The sequence below is a fragment of the Macrosteles quadrilineatus genome, unplaced genomic scaffold (genome assembly GCF_028750875.1).
Source record: "Macrosteles quadrilineatus isolate MER2022 unplaced genomic scaffold, UCM_ALF_1.0 Scaffold_24__1_contigs__length_1734639, whole genome shotgun sequence".
In the NCBI taxonomy this organism is placed as follows: domain Eukaryota; kingdom Metazoa; phylum Arthropoda; class Insecta; order Hemiptera; family Cicadellidae; genus Macrosteles; species Macrosteles quadrilineatus.
In genome coordinates this window covers 649,040-668,087 of record NW_026542617.1, presented here as the reverse complement: position 1 = coordinate 668,087, position 19,048 = coordinate 649,040, and the positions used below count along the sequence as shown (strand labels likewise).

The 19,048-nt window shown below is 33.3% G+C and overlaps 1 protein-coding gene across 13 annotated transcripts in view; it reads left to right on the top strand.

The window, feature by feature from the left end:
* Positions 1-19,048, top strand: part of LOC129005578 (muscle calcium channel subunit alpha-1-like) — a 304,273-nt gene that overhangs the window by 174,165 nt on the left and 111,060 nt on the right. For 9 of the 13 annotated variants that reach the window (XR_008491839.1, XM_054434499.1, XM_054434497.1 and 6 more), the window contains exons 22-23: positions 3,785-3,872; positions 5,915-6,022. Coding sequence is in view for 12 of the 13 variants with exons in the window: in XM_054434499.1 (XP_054290474.1) it covers positions 3,785-3,872; positions 5,915-6,022 (196 nt within the window). In the remaining variant the exon portion in view is untranslated. The remainder of the gene's footprint in view (positions 1-3,784; positions 3,873-5,914; positions 6,023-19,048) is intronic. The other 4 variants (XM_054434502.1, XM_054434494.1, XM_054434492.1 and 1 more) reach the window with 1 other exon arrangement.

Below are 19,048 nucleotides of genomic sequence, written 5' to 3'. Positions count from 1 at the left end.
CGTCCTGAGACAAAAAGTAGAGCCAATATTTGGAAGGGAGTGGCTGAGAGAAGTAAACATGGATTGGGCAGATATCAAAGTAGTTGAGAGTGATTGTTCAGAAAAATTGGACAAATTATTAACAGATTTTCAAGAAATTTTCAGACCCGAAATCGGAAAAATTACATCAGAACAAGGACACATAGAGTTAAAAGAAGGAGCTAGACCTATTTTTATCAAACCTCGACAAGTTCCTTACGAATTGAAGAAATCAGTTGAAGAAGAACTCAATAGACTTGAAAGCAATGGAATAATATCAAAAGTTGAAAGTTCGAAATGGGGAACTCCCATTGTTCCAGTAAGAAAGGCAAATGGAAACGTAAGAATTTGCGCTGACTACAAAGTGACGGCAAACAAACTTATATGTGATGACAAATACCCAATCCCACGAATTGAAGATATTTTCACTAACATGAATAAAGGTCGATATTTCTGCACATTGGACATTAGTAATGCTTATCTTCACCTTCCGATGGATGATGAGTCTAAAGAAATACAGACGATAAGTACTCATTTGGGACTTTATAGAGTAAATCGAATGATGTTTGGCATAAAAGTTGCACCGAGTATTTGGCAACGGTTTATGGATAAAGTTCTCCACGGTTTGAAAGGTACAGTTTGTTTTTTTGATGATATTTTGGTACAGGGAAGTACTATTTCAGAAACTTTGGATCGCCTAGAGAAAGTTTTTGAAAGAATCAGACAGTTTAATTTGCGTTTAAATCATGAAAAATGTAAATTTTTCCAGAAAAGTGTTAAGTATTTAGGACACGTCATAGACAAAAATGGCTTACACAAATCTGCTGATAATGTCAAAGCTATAACTAAAGCCAAACGACCAGATGATGTACATCAGCTAAGAGTATTTTTAGGTCTAGCCAACTATTACACACGTTTTGTACCAAACATGTCCAGTTTACTGGAACCACTGAATGGTTTGTTACGGCAAGGAAAAAAATTCATATGGACTCAAGATTGTGAAGATGCATTTCTGAAAGTAAAAGCAGAAATAACAAGTGATCAAACCCTAGCTCACTATGACCCAAATGAAACGTTAATCCTAGCAACAGATGCAAGTCCCACAGGGCTAGGGGCTTGCTTATCACATAGGTACAAAGATGGATCTGAGAGGCCCATTGCATTTGCATCAAGATCGCTTACAAGAACAGAACGCAAGTACAGTCAGATAGATAAAGAAGCTGTAGGAATTTACTGGGGCTTGAAGAAATTCTTTGCATACTGTTATGGAAGGAAGTTTGTCTTAATAACAGACCACAAACCCCTTGTATCCATCTTCAACCCAACAAAGACCTTACCATCTATGACTGCATCGAGGATTTTTAACTATGCTCATTTCTTATCGGGTTTTGACTATACGATTGAATACCGAAGTACAACACAACATGCTAATGTGGATTATTTATCAAGATTTCCTGTTACAGAAGTATCAAATGTATGTGACGATCATGAGCAATATCTAATGAATCAAGTAGAGATGATGCCTGTATCAAGAAGACTAATTGAAGAAGAAACCCAAAAAGGATGAGGACCTCAAAAAGGTATACGAACATCTTACATCAGGAAAAAGCTTAAAAGAAATTGGTTTGAACGATAATGAGTTTTGCTTACAAGATGGTTGTATATTCAGAGGTCATAGAATTTGTGTACCTTCCACTTTACACAAACAAGTCTTGGAAGAATTACATGCTGGTCATATGGGCATGACAAAAATGAAATTGCTAGCAAGAAGCTACTGTTATTGGAGAAATATGGATCAAGAAATTGAAGCTATGGTGAAACATTGTCATTCATGTCAACAAAAATTGAAAAATCCACCTAAGGAGACAACACACCCATGGGAGCTCCCGAACGGACCTTGGGAACGCATACATATTGATTTTGCTGGTCCACTGCGGGGTTGGTGGTACTTAATCGTCGTTGACGCCTACAGTAAGTGGGTAGAAATTATACCTACAAAGTCTACAACTACAGCTTGGTGTGTTAAACAATTAGATAGGTTATTTACAACCTTCGGGCTTCCTCATGTACTGGTATCAGACAATGGGACTCAATTAACTTCAAAACCATTTAAAGATTTTCTCATGAGGTATGGAATACTACAAAAAACCATCGCTCCCTTTTGTCCCAAATCAAATGGACAAGCTGAAAGGGTGGTCCAAACTGTGAAGAGCCTTATAATTGCAAATGGATGTGTCGAGAGCAAGATTAACACTATACTAAAACAGTTGAGAAAAACACAGCATTCCACGACTGGGAAGTCTCCCTATAGCCTCATGTTTGGGAGGAATATAAGAACAGAACTGGATCTATTAGTAGAGAAGCCTAATTTGAAAGAGACAGAGATGCAAGTAACAAAGCGACACTTTAATATAGGAGAGGGGGTGCTGGTGAGGAACTACTCCCTTAATTCAAATGACAAATGGACAGTTGGAAAAATTGAGAAACAAATAGGAAATGTTATTTATCTTGTTAGAATGGAAGACGGAATTGTGTGGAAAAGACACGTGGACCAAATAAGAAGATTGTAAATATATGAAGAAAAATAAAGGGGGAGGATTGCTATACCAGCTGATCATTATTTTATTATGATTGTTTATGTTTTGATGTTACAGTTTTTTCTAAAATTCAGGGTCTTACAGTTTTATTAATGCCAGCATCGGATATGTTTCTTGTAATAAAAAGGTATCACTGACCTTACCTCAGACGCGGCGGGAGATTTGATTGTTTAAGAGAATTTAAAAACACACAGTGAAGCATATATGACAGCTACAAAGCTGAAATTTGTGTCATTCTGTTCACAAATGATGCCAGTAAATGGTGATGAGCCTTGTTGCAGCATACAAGCGCTCAACAGATTTATACACAAAACCAGCTCTTACTTAAAATCAGCCCTCGTATTTTTATAAAACTTTTTTAGTTTTTTAAATATTGGCAGCCTTTTTTTACCTTGAATTTACCCGTCCACGTGGACCTCACCAGTGCATGAGTGTTGTAAAGCAAAGTAAGTTGAAGGTTAACAAAATGGAAAATACAGTTTACATGTTTTGGTTGTGCCCACAAGGCTATCAAAACACATAACGTTTCTATCCATTGTATTTACTTATTATGCATATAAATTTATCGTTTGGTCTTTTAACCCTTCCAGGGTGATGGACGGATATATGCGTCAATCTTCATTTACTTTCGGGCTGAAAACGAAAGTATTCGAAACGAAAGTATAAACGAAAGTATTAGGATATCCGTCCTAATAAATTTCTTTAACTAAAGATGGATATATCCATCCAAAGAACAAATTTATAGACATTGTTTATAATAGGAAAACAAACATTATACTGCATTATAAATGGGATATTTTGTGTTTTTGTGGTTGACAATAATAATTGCCACAGCTATTTTATTTTTATGGATAAAAATAAAAACAAGGGAAGGAATAGCCTAAGGTTGACGGATATACCCGTCTGCTGCCCACAAGAATAAGGCATAAGACAGATGTATCCGTCAAATCAAATTATATTTTCTTCATAACTTTTGTTTTTTTTTTACAAAAATTAGTTCAGCGCTAAGGAAAATATTTTTATTATCTATGAATGATTTCAAGCAAAATAAATACAAAACATAACCACTTTAGTTGTTGAATTTTGGCAAAACATAATTCAGGTCCAGCCCTTCATTTAGTTTAGCCCTGGATCGGTTGAAATGTTTAAATATGGCTTCATTGTTACAGATCAGGTGCTATCTCAGTAGTGAAAATTCTTAGGGTCCTGAGGGTGTTAAGACCTCTAAGGGCTATTAATAGAGCTAAAGGACTGAAGGTAAGACATCATTTCATACTTACACAACTTATTTCTAACTACACAACTCATGAAAAAATGGATGTGCGAATAGATTTTTTTTTAAACTGAGCCAAACTTTTTTCTAACTTTGAGTTTTGAGCTTTTTCAAGTTGAGTGGTTTATTACTACTGTATGATTAAAATTTTATCACAAAATATGACGTACAAACAAATATATATTTATTTCTCAAAACATATTTTCAGTGACAATTACCTAGGCTCATTTATAGAATGTTCAGCTAAACGTTATAAACACATTTTACTCATGGAAACTGATATGTTTAAGATAACAGAAAGGTAAACTATCAGTATTTTAGAATAAATTGTGTTTTCCTCTTAATTTTCAATGTTGTACTACTTGTTATTTATATACAACACTAAATTTATATCTGTTGATGTCAATGATTATTATTGCTTGAAAAAGCTCAAAGTTTAAGCTTCGCACACCCCTCATCAAATGAATCTCTTAACTTTAGTAATTCTCAATACCTAAAATAATTTTCATGACTACTATTGTTAACTACCTATTGCAAATGTGTCATTCTTTAGCTTAAGGCCTAAGGAAAGAATATTTTTCCTTTTCTTAAATTATTCGATACTTAAAAATAATAACTATAAGTTATGCTTGAAAATATAATACTCTATATGTATAGAAGAAATGTACTACTATACAACATTCAATATGTATTTTCCAATTTTACACTCACTTCTTCTTTTCTAAGTTTATCTATTTTCTTGACTGGTACTGTGCTCTTTACTTTATTGATATATGATGATTATGTAGTATATGCATTTCAAGGATATATATTTTACCAATTTTCCTTCAGTACATTTCTAATAAAAAAATTAATTAAATAAACACAAAAAAATAAAATGCATCTTTAAATTACACAAGATTAAATTTTTGCTGAATTAAACGAATAATAGTGTTTTGATATTTTTTTTGTTTGTATTGAAGTATTTGTCTAATTTGGATTGTAATCAACATAGTGATTAACAAAAATTATCTTTCAACTTTAAATCATATTGGCATTTCTGATCATTGAACAAAATTATTAATAATAGCTTATTGCGATAAGTAGGTACTCATAGAAATGTACTGATTGAATATCTTGTATCCTCGAGTATTTTATTTCTTATCTAGAACATTTAAAGAAAGTCAACATTAGTAATTTACCTGCACATAATAACTCTACTGCTTTTCCAAAATATTGAAGATTTCATATTTTAGTTGGTCCACTCAATGCTGATCAAGAAGTTATTTATATTTTAGTTATACAAAATTGCTTGATGGTCACTCTAAATTCTTCATAATTTACAGGTTACGTATCAACCAGTTAAAAATTATTTTGATGACACTTGAGTACAAATGAATTTGCAAGTTTGTATTTCATGTCCATCAAAAGGTACACTGTTGAATTCCCTAGAGTTTTTAAATGTTCAAAAGACAGCAAGGTATGGAAGTGTAGCTCAAAATCTTACAGTTAAGTAGCCAATTTAACAGGTTGTTTCCTTCTGAAAATAAATATTTCTGTACATACATAACTCGGTGTTTAACATGTTGATTGTACACATCCATTGAACTAAGTAACAGTGAGTATTAACATGAATAATGGTAGATTTTTGTCTCTATGTCATAAACAATAAATGGATGTTTAGGCTTGAATTTAATATTAATATTTTAACAAACTTTTAGTACTCTTCATTAAGAACCACAACAATTTAATTTAAATCATACATTAAAATTAATTTAATATTTCTTCAATGGAATCAGCTGTGCTATTTTCCAATCGTCTTCAATTTAGGTTTCCGCGTTTTACTGAAATGTAAACAAATGGTATTTTAAAAGTTTTCAACGTCTTTAAGTTTGCCATTTTGCCATATTTTCAATAAAAATTTAAGTTCTAGAAACTGACCCAATTTTAAACTCATTCGAGGCCTACCCACTCAACTTGAACTAAAGTATTTATAATCTTTCATACAAGTTGAAATTAATGTTGACTTTCTGGATGTAATGTTTAGCATGTAGTGCAGTGTGTGATAGTGGCGGTAAAAACAATTGGCAACATTGTCCTGGTTACGTGTCTACTACAGTTCATGTTTGCAGTAATCGGAGTACAATTGTTCAAGGTAAAGTCGGGTAGCCACTGTGTCATGGTTTTGCCCCTCCCCTCCCCACCTGATCCTTCACCCTGTTCTACAATGAAATGCCCCTGAGGTTGTCAGATGGTATGTAGGTAGCCAGACCTTTGGGCCTCATCTGGCATGCGACCAGCTAACTCGACCCTGAGTGTTTTAAACAATACTAAGACTGTTTATGCTACCCGTAGGATAGTGTGTGCTATGAAACTGTTCTAAACATTTGTACTTGCTATGAGTAAACGAGTTGAGAAAATATATTAAAATTGTAATTGAAATTTCCTTAATTGAAATAGTTTAAGCCCCGTAATTCTAGAATTTGTTTGAGGTCACATAGAACACTTATTTAGACATACATCCTTTTAGTAAAATAAAAATAAACAAATAAACAGAAAGATCGTGTTTTGAAATTAAATGCTGTATCAGAAAAAGTCATCAGGCAGGTGGAGTTTAATCGATTGAGGAATTGAAATCGAAATCTCTCTTTTCCTATCAATACATCTTTCAAATGTACACAAGTAAACTTATAAAAGACCTAGTTCAAACCTAGTTTTTTATCAAATCATAAAATTAGGTGTTCTAAATACTATCCATATCTTATTACTGCCATAATTTAAGCTCACTCAGATTACACTTATTTGGGACCAAATGAAGGTATTAAAACTATTTCCAGCTTGCTGGGAATTAATTCTTCGAAAAATTCTTATTTGACTGGCCTATTACTATACAGCATTATTATACCTCAACACATTAAATTAGAACAACTATGACATTTATATTTTGTGGATTTAAGTAATTCAACAAGCACATAATACAGAAAACTGTTAATTATTTGGAGTGTATACAAAATATTCCATCACGGTTTTTGCATGATGGTTTTAGTAGCGATATGATATGTTATTGTTTTTGGTTTGCAAATATGATTCCCTTCCGTAAAATAATTGTCTTTGTCCTAAATCTAAACTTGCATCTTTATATCGTAACCATTTGATTTCAGTTCATTCAGTAAACCTTATTTATAGGACATTAATATAATAAACATGAACAGCTGATAAAGGTCCAAAAGCCAAATGGCAATTCTTTTAATTCTATCAACATAAACCTATGCACTGTCAAAGTCCATCGACTAGATTGAATGATGTTTTGGGAATCCTCTAGCAATGTTTGGTGACATTAATGCCCTAGCTATAAATAGTTTTGTGAACATTGTAAACTTTGTGATTCAAATTAACTCCTTCAACGTTTTGAATGTTTTTAAATGAATGTTACTTATCTGTATTAGCACAGTTAATATTGACTCTTTAGACTACAGCGGTAAAATATTGCATTAAAATACTAGCCTAAATCATTAGGGTAAAAAACAGGGTCGTCGCTTAGGGGGGGCAACTGCCCCAGGCGGCGGCTTTGGGGGACGCCGCAAGTGTCACGGCAAAAGTAGTACAAAGATTTCAAAGAAATGTTGTTAGATGTACCTAGCATAGAGGTGTGCAAGCAGCTCAATTTTCAAGACAAGTAAAGCCTAGCCTACAAGCTTGAGCGGCAAGTCAGAAAATTGAGCTCGAGCGGAGCGTTTACTATCGCAATGTTATGGCTATGGCAACACGTGTCTGCAAAGATCACACTTTCGCCGCGATCAACAACAATAAAGTTTCCTTGATCGCACAAGGTGATGATAATGTTTCCAAGACCGAGGGGGGTGATGAAGATATGTGCGGGATTGTGGAGAATGATGATTATATTTTCGTTACTGCGGGAGATATTAAGGATTTTGCCAAGATCGTAGAAGACGATAATGATGTCTACACACCGCAGGATAGTCATGATTTTGTCGCAATTCAAGGTCATTGGGGAGGTCAATGGCTATATTTCCGTTACCAATGGATATATTCAGGATTTTGCCGCGATCGTGGAGGACAATGATTATGTCATTGATGTCTCTGTTATGGATGTCCCAGAAAGCGACGCAACCCCATGTGTATCGCTCATTGTGTATTTAGGTGGGAGAGGGGCGCCTGATAACATTCTGCTCCGGGCACCACATGATGGCTCTAGTTAAAATTTCTAGAGTGTCTAGATGATAACTAAAACAAGTAAAAATATGGATCGTTATTAGTTGGTAAATCTGCACATTTTTACTGGAGATAAATACTACAAAACAACTTATCTCAATGTACAGTTAAAGTTTTTTTTACATGCCATATTATTTTAAAACACAAAAAGCTAAGGGACTTTTTAAGTATAAAATTTCTTAGTAGTAATGCAACAATCTTCAAGGTAATGAGATAAAAAATATATCCTTAGGATACACTGAATATTAAAACTCAGCTTAATTTATAAACATTAAAATGAAATCAACTTCTATAGCTAAATATTTTCACAAACATAACAGCCAATGCCAAAAACTAGAGCAGGTTCTTTTTAGGATAACCATTGTGGGAGTCTAAACTATTTATTGAAACAGTTCAAACAGAATACTGTTAGTTTTACCATACATTTTGGTTTGTAAGTAATAGTTATAAATAGAGATTCTCATTTGGCAGGGATTAAATAATAATTACAGCAATCCTAAATATTTGTTTACACAACCAACATTGGAAAGTTTAATGCAGATCTAGATATACTGATGAATGAGAAAACCCAGCTACATAGCTCTTTTCGTGTGCTTCTTTAACTGGCGGAAAATTTTATGTGGAAAATTTTACAGTACTTAGACTTACAATCTGCTAAACCCTACTAACTGCAAATTTATTTAAATGGGAAAGTATAAGAGGTATGTATGCTATTTTAACTAATACAACTAAAGATGAATAAATGAATAAATGAATAAATGATTTTATTTCCATCAAAAATTAACAATGTATGAACATTTGTAATATTGGAAATATAACTGACCACTTTAACAAGTTGTGTGGTCAGTAAAATAAATTATAATAATCTAAAAATAAACATTGAATCAGCCTAGCTCAACATAAAAAATGACACCTGCTCTCTGTGATGTTTGACAATCCTTTTCTTAATAAAGCTAAATACTTAAACTAAAAAATCAAAGAAAACAATACTTAATTCAAATTCAAATTAAAATTACATTTAGATGAGGTATTTTCATGGACAACATCAAGCATCATGCTATTTCCAAAATTTTGTTTCTATCCCTACCCTCGCATTCCCAATCTAAATAATGAAGTGTGCAACAAGGATGAGGCCAACCGATAACACTATCTACTACATTTGTAGGCGCACACACACACATTCGTTCACTCACTCACTCACTCACTCACTCTCTCACTCACTCTTTATTACCATTACCTGTCTTACTGCTATCTAACCAAGGGTCATGTTATAATCGGCTATGCTACAAACCCTCTCCGTGACCAACGGGCGGCTGGTAGCCCCAGGGTATCCTAGGGCCGTCAATGCACTGTCCCCGTGGTACATCTGGATTCGGATGCATAGCTAATTCACTCACACTACTCATTTATTTCACAGTTATACTTCTCATTCACACTTACACCTAAATGAGTACAGAGCTCATCTGACTAACATCGTCTTTCTCTAATAACCATTTAAAAGCCTGTTGAAAAAAGGTTTTCTTTGAATTTAACTGCTTTATGTCTGTTGGTAATTGGTTGAAAAGTTTCGGACCTAGATACAACAATGACCTTCTAAATAATATTTTATTTACTTTTGGCAATTTAAAAATCCCTTGTGTAGTACTTCTCGTTCCATAATGTCTGTATTCGATGTTTTTATTGCCACTTCTTACGTAAAAAACCCTTAATACTTTATAAATAAATAAATGTTGTATAGGTAATAATTTTAATTCCTTGTAGAGTGGAGATGAACTCTCCCTAACATTTTTCTTCAGTATTATGCGTGTAAAAAAGTTTTGAGTGACTCTCAACCGATCTATTAAATATTTGAAAGCACTTCCCCAACAGATTATGCCGTACTGTAATTTAGAGTTAATCAAGGCAAAATATAAAGTTCTCAAAAGTGAAGTATTGCAAAAATTTCGTAAATAGTAAAAAGTTCTCACTGTTGATCTGATTGTGTTATGGAGGTTGTTAATGTGTATATCCCAGTTCATTTTTTCGTCTAATGTGACGCCAAGATATTTGAAACTAGCTACTTGTTCAATACCGGCAATCGCATATAGTAGCATTGCATTCATGCGCATGGTATTTTATTGGAGATAAGAACTTAAAACCTGAAAAATCAAAGTTGATATATTTTGTTTTACTGACATTTATTTCCATGTGATTTTTTACACACCAGTTTCTCAGCAGCACCAAGTCGTGTGTAATAGGGTGGGCTGAAAAAAAAAATTATTTTTTTTTCTTAATGCTATACCGAAAAAAACTTGTCTCTATGATGGGTTATCAAAATGCAACAAAGAAAAAAAATCTATACCTAACCTCCAGCTAGCGCATTACACTTGAAATTTCAAAATTTCACTCAAATCATAGGATTTTTAAAATTTTTTAAAAGTATCTAAACCTTTATATATTAGTTTGCTATAGTGAAAATAATATATTTTAGAGTTACAAATAGTCAATAAACTATAGGAAGTTTTGTAATTTTTAAATTTGAGGTGGCGCAAAGGCCTTCAATATAGTAAATTTGTGACGTTTTTAATGCTAACCAACTGCAGTGCAGTACATTCTCTAACTTTGTTGTACCCACTACTATTGTGTTTTTAGATCTATAATGTTGGTACTTAAATTAAGAAAACCTCTTGGAAAATTAAATAAAGATATAAGCAATTTACATACATATATCAAAATGGATTTAATGAATACAAAATAGATTGTTAAATACAAATTTCGATTCCCAAGCTGCAAAATTGTAGTCTATTTGACTCTCACTGAATAGTTATTTACATATTTGGAACCTTGAAATCATGTTTGCTTGTAAAACTTGGCATTGAAGCTCGTGAAAGCAGTGTTGTTCGGATGAAACCATCTCTGTTCTTGACGCCAACAACTTTTGAGGAGGCTTCAGTTACCAATTTCACACAGCGCTCAACTGCTTGTGTGTGACACGGGAATTTATGAAAGTTCCATTCTTCTGCTGTACTGGCAGTTGAAATCTTGGCCCACATTTCTTCTTCGGTTACTCTTCGTAACAGAGGTGGTGGATAAATAGCTGTAGTAGTCCAATCAATAATTTCGTAATATTCTTTTGCCTGGAAGTTGAGTTTTGGAGGTTTAAAAGTTCGGACTAGCTTTTCTTTGGAAGCCACGGCCCTTGATTTAATAACTCTTCTAAACCCCAACTCTCTGATATGAGCCCTTTCATCAACGATCATACTCAGTAGCAAGTTTTCTGGATGTGCGAAAAAAGCATTTCTTTCGATCACAGGATCAACCACCTTAATCAAGTTTTCTGGCAGGAATCTTGATGATGTTATTAAATCGAAAACATGTTTTGGTCCATCAGTAAGGTATTTACTTTTTTTAATCTTAAACCATACAGGCATGTATGATTTAAGTATAAATTGTACCAAAGTTTGGTGTTCTTCAGATGGATTCTCAACACTTAAATAGAGACGCAGTACTCTGTTTGCTGTTGTCAGCCATCGAGAATGAGAAATAGGACCTGGTTCACGAACTGCCAAGTCTGCCAAGCAGGTGCCTGATTTTATAGCCGAACTTATGTCCAGAAGATACTGTTGGTCTTTACTTAAGATTTTCCTATCAATTTCTGGTATGTCACAATCAATGCTTTGAAACTGCACAACTGGAAGTTTTTCACAATTTTTGAGTTTTGAGCCAATATAACCACTAAAAGATGTAGGACCAGTCGTTTCACCATCCAAAGTTTGAAACAAGTGCCTAAATGGTAATTCATTTAGGTGCAAAAGGCAAACTCCCCACTGCAGTGGTCTTTTAATTTTCTCTTCGATTTTGCGAATTACACCAGTTTTCCAGCCGGTGTTTGTGACAGTACCATCACATCCAATCACATCAAGCTCATCCAGCGAAAAATTTTGCTCATGTAAATAGTCCAAGACAGCACTGGCAATGTCCTTTGAAGTTCCAGTAGTTGGTGATACATGGCCAACATAAATTGAGCCAGGTTCCTGAATGATAGAGTAGTGTTCCTCTTTTACAGTTCTTCTAAAACACTTTTGATTCAGTTTGTCAATCTTCAATGTGTTATCCTTTCGGCCATCAAAATATAGCCCTTGAATTACGTCCGGCTCATTTTTTATTCTATCTTGGAGATTCGATCTGAATGATTGTTTTTCCCTTCTAACCTTGTTCTTATCTATTATGAGGGAATCGTCCTCTTTAGTTGCAAGACCTAGGTCATGAAGTACACTAGAGGCAATAGCAGCTGTTGCTCTGTCCGAAACCCCAAATCGGTCACTTGCCAATACGGTATTTTTTAATTGTATACGCATTTGCCACTGCTGTTTAGTAGAACTCGGAATAGGAATGTAGTCGTCATCAGAATCATCAGACTTTTCTTTTTCCATTAAGATTTTGTCTGGATCTATGTTTGACTCCGTCACATTCTTAGAGCATGTAGGCTGGGAATATGAAACTGGTGGAATGTTAGACGACACAACCCGATTTTTTATTTCCTTACGTTGCAGTCTTTTGATTATTTTTTTCGACTCCTTCTTGTCTACATTTCCAATTTTTCCTTGTCCAAGATATCTTTGGAAATACATAAACTTAAGTTCAAGCACGGGAATCTTTTTGTCTTTTTCACATTTACATGAAATTGACAAAGGGCACTCACAGATCTCAGGGACTTTTTTGCAGTTGCATGAGTATGTTATTTTACATTTACATGCAGATACATCAAATAGTGATAAAGCCTTTTGCCTGAACTCCTCAACTTTTTGTTTGTACTTCTCTTTTTCCTTGTCACGCTTAAAGGACTTCATTAGATTACGGTAGCTATCATGGTATGAGTTTATTAACTGAACGATTCTGTAAGGCGTCACTGTTGGTATTGATGCTTTGTCAAAGACTGCTTTTACTTTTGGAGCAACAATATTTGATATCTGAGAGAAACTAACAGGCTTATTACTTTCTAATGCTAGTACATACTGTTCATGGAAACAGCTCCTAATAACATCCTGGTAATTTGGAAGCTTACTCACAGGCAATTCCCTTGGACAGCCAAACAAAGGACAATCAAAGTCACTCCGAGTCACTTTCTTGGCAACGGCCATCACGCACAATAAACTTAACTCAAAAAATTATAAACATAATTTACAAGATCAACTCAAACGTCAGTCCAAAATCGTACACAGATGTAAACTGCCGAGTGACAGGCCGTCTCAACGTCTCCCCGCGAAGTGCATTGTGGGTGTGTGGAGAGTATGGGTGGGGGAGCCCGGCAAGGCCGCCGGGTCATCGCCCGAACTCGCAGCTGTCATCCCGCACTTGACTCAAAAATGCGTCATTGTAATGACTATTGCGCTACCTCAGATTAATACAATTAAACTTCTGCAATTACTTATTGTATTTCCAAGGCTCTGTTCTAACGTAATATCACTATAGCAGTCCAATATGCAGGTATTTAGATGCTTTAATTATATTTACAAAAGCTTATAATTTGAGTGAAATTTTGAAATTTCAAGTGTAATGCGCTAGCTAGAGGTTAGGTATAGATTTTTTTTCTTTGTTGCATTTTGATAACCCATCATAGAGACAAGTTTTTTTCGGTATAGCATTAAGAAAAAAAAATAATTTTTTTTTTCAGCCCACCCTAGTGTGTAATGCTTTCATAAATGACCTGCTCTCTTTGATGCGAGTAAAATAAAGCAACGTCGTCTGCAAAAGCATTGATCCTTCCTCTGAATGGTAATTCCAAAAGGTCGTTTATGAAAATTAAAAATAAAGTGCTTGACGTCACTGAACCTTGTGGAACACCCGATCTTACAATGTGGGGTTGGCTGACATTGTTTTTAATTCTTACCTGTTGGTTCATCTGAGTTAAATAGCTTTCAAACCAATTTAAGGCCACACCTCTGATACCGGCAGCTTCTAATTTGTTTAATAGAATTGTGTGATTCACAAAATCAAAAGCTTTTTTAAAGTCTATAAACAGCCCTGTAGTCTTTAAATTTAAGTTGCAGTTGTTATAAATTTGTTCAGTAACTGTAATCAAAGCATCTTCTGTAGATTTACCTTTAATGAACCCAAATTGTCTGTTGCTAAAAAAGTTTAAATTATTTAAGAAATTTAACAAACGTATTTTACATATCTTTTCAAATATTTTAGAGAACACAGACAAAAGGCTTATTGGTCTTAGATTGTCAAGTTTCAAGTTATTACTTTTTTTCCATATTGGAACTACAATACTTGATTTCAATTTATGCGGAAAAACACCATTTACAAAACTTAAATTTATAACGTTGACTAAGGCAGGGGAAATTACATCTATACATCTTTTGACACAATCCACTGTTATGTTATCATAACCAGAGGATTTTTTGTTTTTTAGGCTAGTTATTACTGCAGTTACTTCTTCGACTGTAGTAGGTAATAAAAAAAATGATCGTGGTTGGATTTTAAGCGGCAGTAGAACACCAGATACGATTGTACCTATTCCTGTCATTTGTCCAGATTGTACAGAGATTAAGTAGTCGTTGATAACTTGAGCGACAACAGCTGGGTCAGAGATAAGCTTGTTATCATGTGATTCAATCTTATCCACAGTGCCCTTGCTTGTTCTACCTGTTAGACTATTTATTATTTTCCACTGCTGCGCTGTATCACCTTTGCAGTCCTCTAGTTTAGTTTCGTAAAATTGGTTTTTTGTAATAGCTATTTCATTACCTAAACTACTACTGAACCTACGAAAGTAGCTTTCAAAATGTGTATCATATGGCCTCCTCCTAAAAATGTTATACAGTTTTTTCCGTTTTTTAATTTTATTTATGATACTTGATGAAATACAAGGTGTAATCTTTTTTGCCTTATTCAATTTACTATTTACATTTGTCTCTTTCATGCAATTCTCCAAAGTATCAACTATATTATTATGAAAAAAGTTGAGACTAATATTTGTATCATTGTTATCAAAAACATTTTTCCAGCTTACTTCTTTTAACTTTTCGTTGAATAAATTTATATCAATGCATTTTTTTTGAACATCTGAATTTTCAAATGTTTCACTCTGTGTATCAAATACACCCTTATATTTAAGCCCTATAAAACAATGATCTGTTACACCTATATCAAAAACAGCACTTTCAAAACTATTTACATCCTTAAACCTAATAAAAATATGGTCAATACATGTTTGAGAAGTACTGGTAATTCTAGTAGGACTGTTAATCATCGAGACAAATCCATTATTATTTAATAAACTGTGATATGCTAACGTTGCATTATCTATACTTAACAAATTTATATTGACATCACCTACATAAATAGCATTACCTGTAACATTCTCTAACAATTTTGACAGTTCTGAGGTAAATTCGTTTTCTGAAAATTTGTGTAATCTATAAAGGCAAAACAATTTGAAGAAACAACTTTTTAATTTAACATGAATAATTAGAATATCTGCAGTTTTAAAGTCAAAATGTAAAGTATCAATACTAAACGAGTTATTTACAAAACATGCTACTCCACCAGCTCTGTAAACATCATTACAACTAAAAAAGGCCTTAAAACCCGGTATGTTATATAAATTAGTTTCATCTGAGCCTATCCATATTTCACTCAAAATAATAAAATGAACTGTAGCTTTAATTTGATTTAATTCTAATAAAAAACTGTCAAAATTTTTTCTCAAACTACGTATATTTAGACACAATAAGTTAATTACAGATGTTGTGTTTTTGTCGCAAAAAAAGTTACTTAAATTGATAATTTTTGACGAACTATCTTCTGTAATAGTGAAAAAGAAGACTTAAATAGATTTTAATCCTTGTATTTAAAAAAGAAAAATTGAATACAACTAAATTAGCAAGAAAAATGTCAACCATGAAATGACTCATTGACTCACTTTTGATTTCACTTGAGCGCATTAAGTTCATCGTAGCTGTTGATTCTCTTGCAACGGTCCTTATCCGCCTTCCTCACAAAAAACTTCCCCTCCCGGTACCACGCGTAGGTGAATCCAACTTGTTTGCACTTTTCCTTTAGCGCCTTCAGGAACAGTTTGTTTTCTGGAGACAGATGCTCGCTGATGTACACTCGTTGATGTGTGAAGGTCGCATTGATCTGTTTGGCAGTGAGAGGAGTCTTTAATTCCTTATAATTCGAAATCCAGGTTTCCTTTACTACGCGTGCGGTGAACTGAACAATTATAGATTGCGAGCGGTCTTTCTTGAAGCTGGGGATCCTGTGTGCCGCCGAGATGTCGTTGCTATGCACCTCTACTCCAATCGCAGCTCCTACATCTTCAAGTATTTTACTAATATTCTCCCCTGCTAAGATTTCAACCCCATGTTGAATTTGTAGCCAGATTTTTTATCAAAATCGTCGTAGTTTATATCAGCCACCTCCTACAGATTGTGCTGATATAAATTACTAAATTCTGTTAAATAGATCAACTTTTTTACCAAGTCAAACTTAGGGATGTTAAATAGATCAACTTTTTTACCAAGTCAAACTTAGGGAATGACTTATGAAGAGTTATAGAAACTGATGTTATGACCCATCAACCTGGTCAGCAAAGAAAATAAGGAATCAATCAATCAATCAATCAAATATTCTTTATTCACAAAGTTTAGACAATATGTCTTGAATAGCGTCATTAAACTAACATAAACAAAAAATTATAAACTAAATAATTAAAATCATTCACAAAGGATTTATATAGTAAAACTAAAAATGAGTGCTATAACTTTAAAAAATCACAAAATCCTGATTACGGAGGCTACGTTAGAGTAAAACTAGGTAGTAACTGGAATTCAAATGGTCGTTTCGAGATTACAATTTAAAAATTCTTTGATGGAATAAAATGGGTTTCTTATCAACAAGTCTTTTAGTAGGCTTTTGAATCGGTTTGTATTATTTTCTTTTTTAAGTGAAATCGGTAATTTTTGAAGAAATTTTAAGCCTGCATATGAAGGTTTTTTGGTATAGAATTCTAAATTATGTCTAGGAAGGTTAATTTGAAAGCGTGTGTTATATTTACTTGCAGTGGATAATAAATGAAATTGTTTTGCATAAATTATTGTCTCATATATATACAAACTGTAAACTGTTAATACACCCAATTCAGGAAAGATATTTTTAACTGAATCTGTTCTTTTTAATTTCATGATCACTCTAATAGCTTTTTCTTGTTTTATAAGTATTTTATCCAAATTTGCCTTAGTTGTTGCTCCGTAAATGGCGATTCCATAGGATATGTGGGAATGAATTAGAGAATAATAGATTATCCTAAGAGTTTCCAAGTTGCAATCCTTGGACATCAGCCGCAAGGCATGAATGCCAGATGATAATTTATTTACTACATAGTTTATGTGATTATCCCAAGATAGATTTTCATCAATAACCAGTCCCAGAAACTTTGTTTGGTTTACCTGATCAATTTTGTCTGTTTTTATAAAAATATTAGGTTCAAATGCTGTTATTGATTGTTTAGTTGAAAAGGATATTAGATTTGATTTTGTTGTGCTGATAAGAAGATTTCTTTCATCCAAAAACTTTTTTATAGAGAGAAGACTCCTGTTTGAGGATTTTTCAATAGTTAAATTGGATTTTCCTGAAAACAAAACATTAGAGTCATCAGCATACAGACACATAGATCCATCACTGACCGGGATCATCTCTGGTAACCCCTTAATGTAACAGAGGAACAAAAGAGGCCCCAAGATCGATCCCTGGGGTACTCCATATCGTAGTGTCTGCCGCTGAGATCTAAAGTTTTCAATATATTTAGTATTTCTTTTCTCTATTACGTAGTCCACTTCAACAAACTGTTCTCTGTTTTCTAAATATGAAGTGAACCACCGTAATTCTTTTCCTATTATTCCTAATTCATTTAAAATATTTAATAGTTTACAATGTGAAACGCTGTCAAAAGCTCTACTAAGGTCTAAAAATATTCCAACTACTTTATCACCATTATCTACTGAATTTATAATTGATTCAATAAAATCTATACCAGCTGTTATTGTAGATTTTCCTGGTCTAAACCCGTGTTGCTCCTTATCAAACACTTGATTTGTTTCAAGGTAATTAAAGAGCTGAATATAAACAACTCGTTCAAAAATTTTTGAAAAAACCGGTAAAAGAGATATTGGGCGATAGCATGATGGGTCTGCGGTGTTTCCTTTTTTGAATATGGGAATAACTTTGGCTAATTTTAATTTGGATGGAAAAATTCCTGAAATCAGAGAAGAATTTATTACATGTGCTAATGGTTTTAAAATATATGGTAGTGATCTTTTAATTATTGTGATAGGTATTTCATCATACCCCGTTGAATATTTATTTTCAAAAGAAAGTATTAATTTTCTAAGATTGTCTTCAGTTATAGATTCAAACTTAAAATTTTTAATAATGCAAGATTTTGAGGGTTTCTGTGTTACTGTACCTATTGCTGTTGTTAATGGTTGTGAAACATATGGCAAAACAAGCTTTTCAACTGCAGTTGTAAAAAAGTTATTAAATATATTACTCACTGCCAGTGGGTGTGTTACCGTTTGACCATTTTGAATAATGGTTTTATTTGAAGTTAGATCTACTGTTTTCGACTTAAGTTTTATTTCTTTTTTTATAATTTTCCATGTTACTTTAGTTTTATTAGTGGCATTTTTTATCTTTTTGCCGTAAAATGTTTGTTTCGCTTTGTTAATTGATTCTTTAAATTCTTTTTTCTTTATTTTAATCATTTTACTCATTGCATTATATTTTCTTCTCCTACATAAATTCTCAAGTTCTGTTATTTCAAACTTTTTCTCTACTATTTCACCTGAATTCCATTTACCATCATTGTACTTTCTTTCCATACTAATTACTTTTGGAAAATTTACATCAAAATAATAACTAAAAATAGAAATAAAAACATCATATTTTACATCTACAGAAG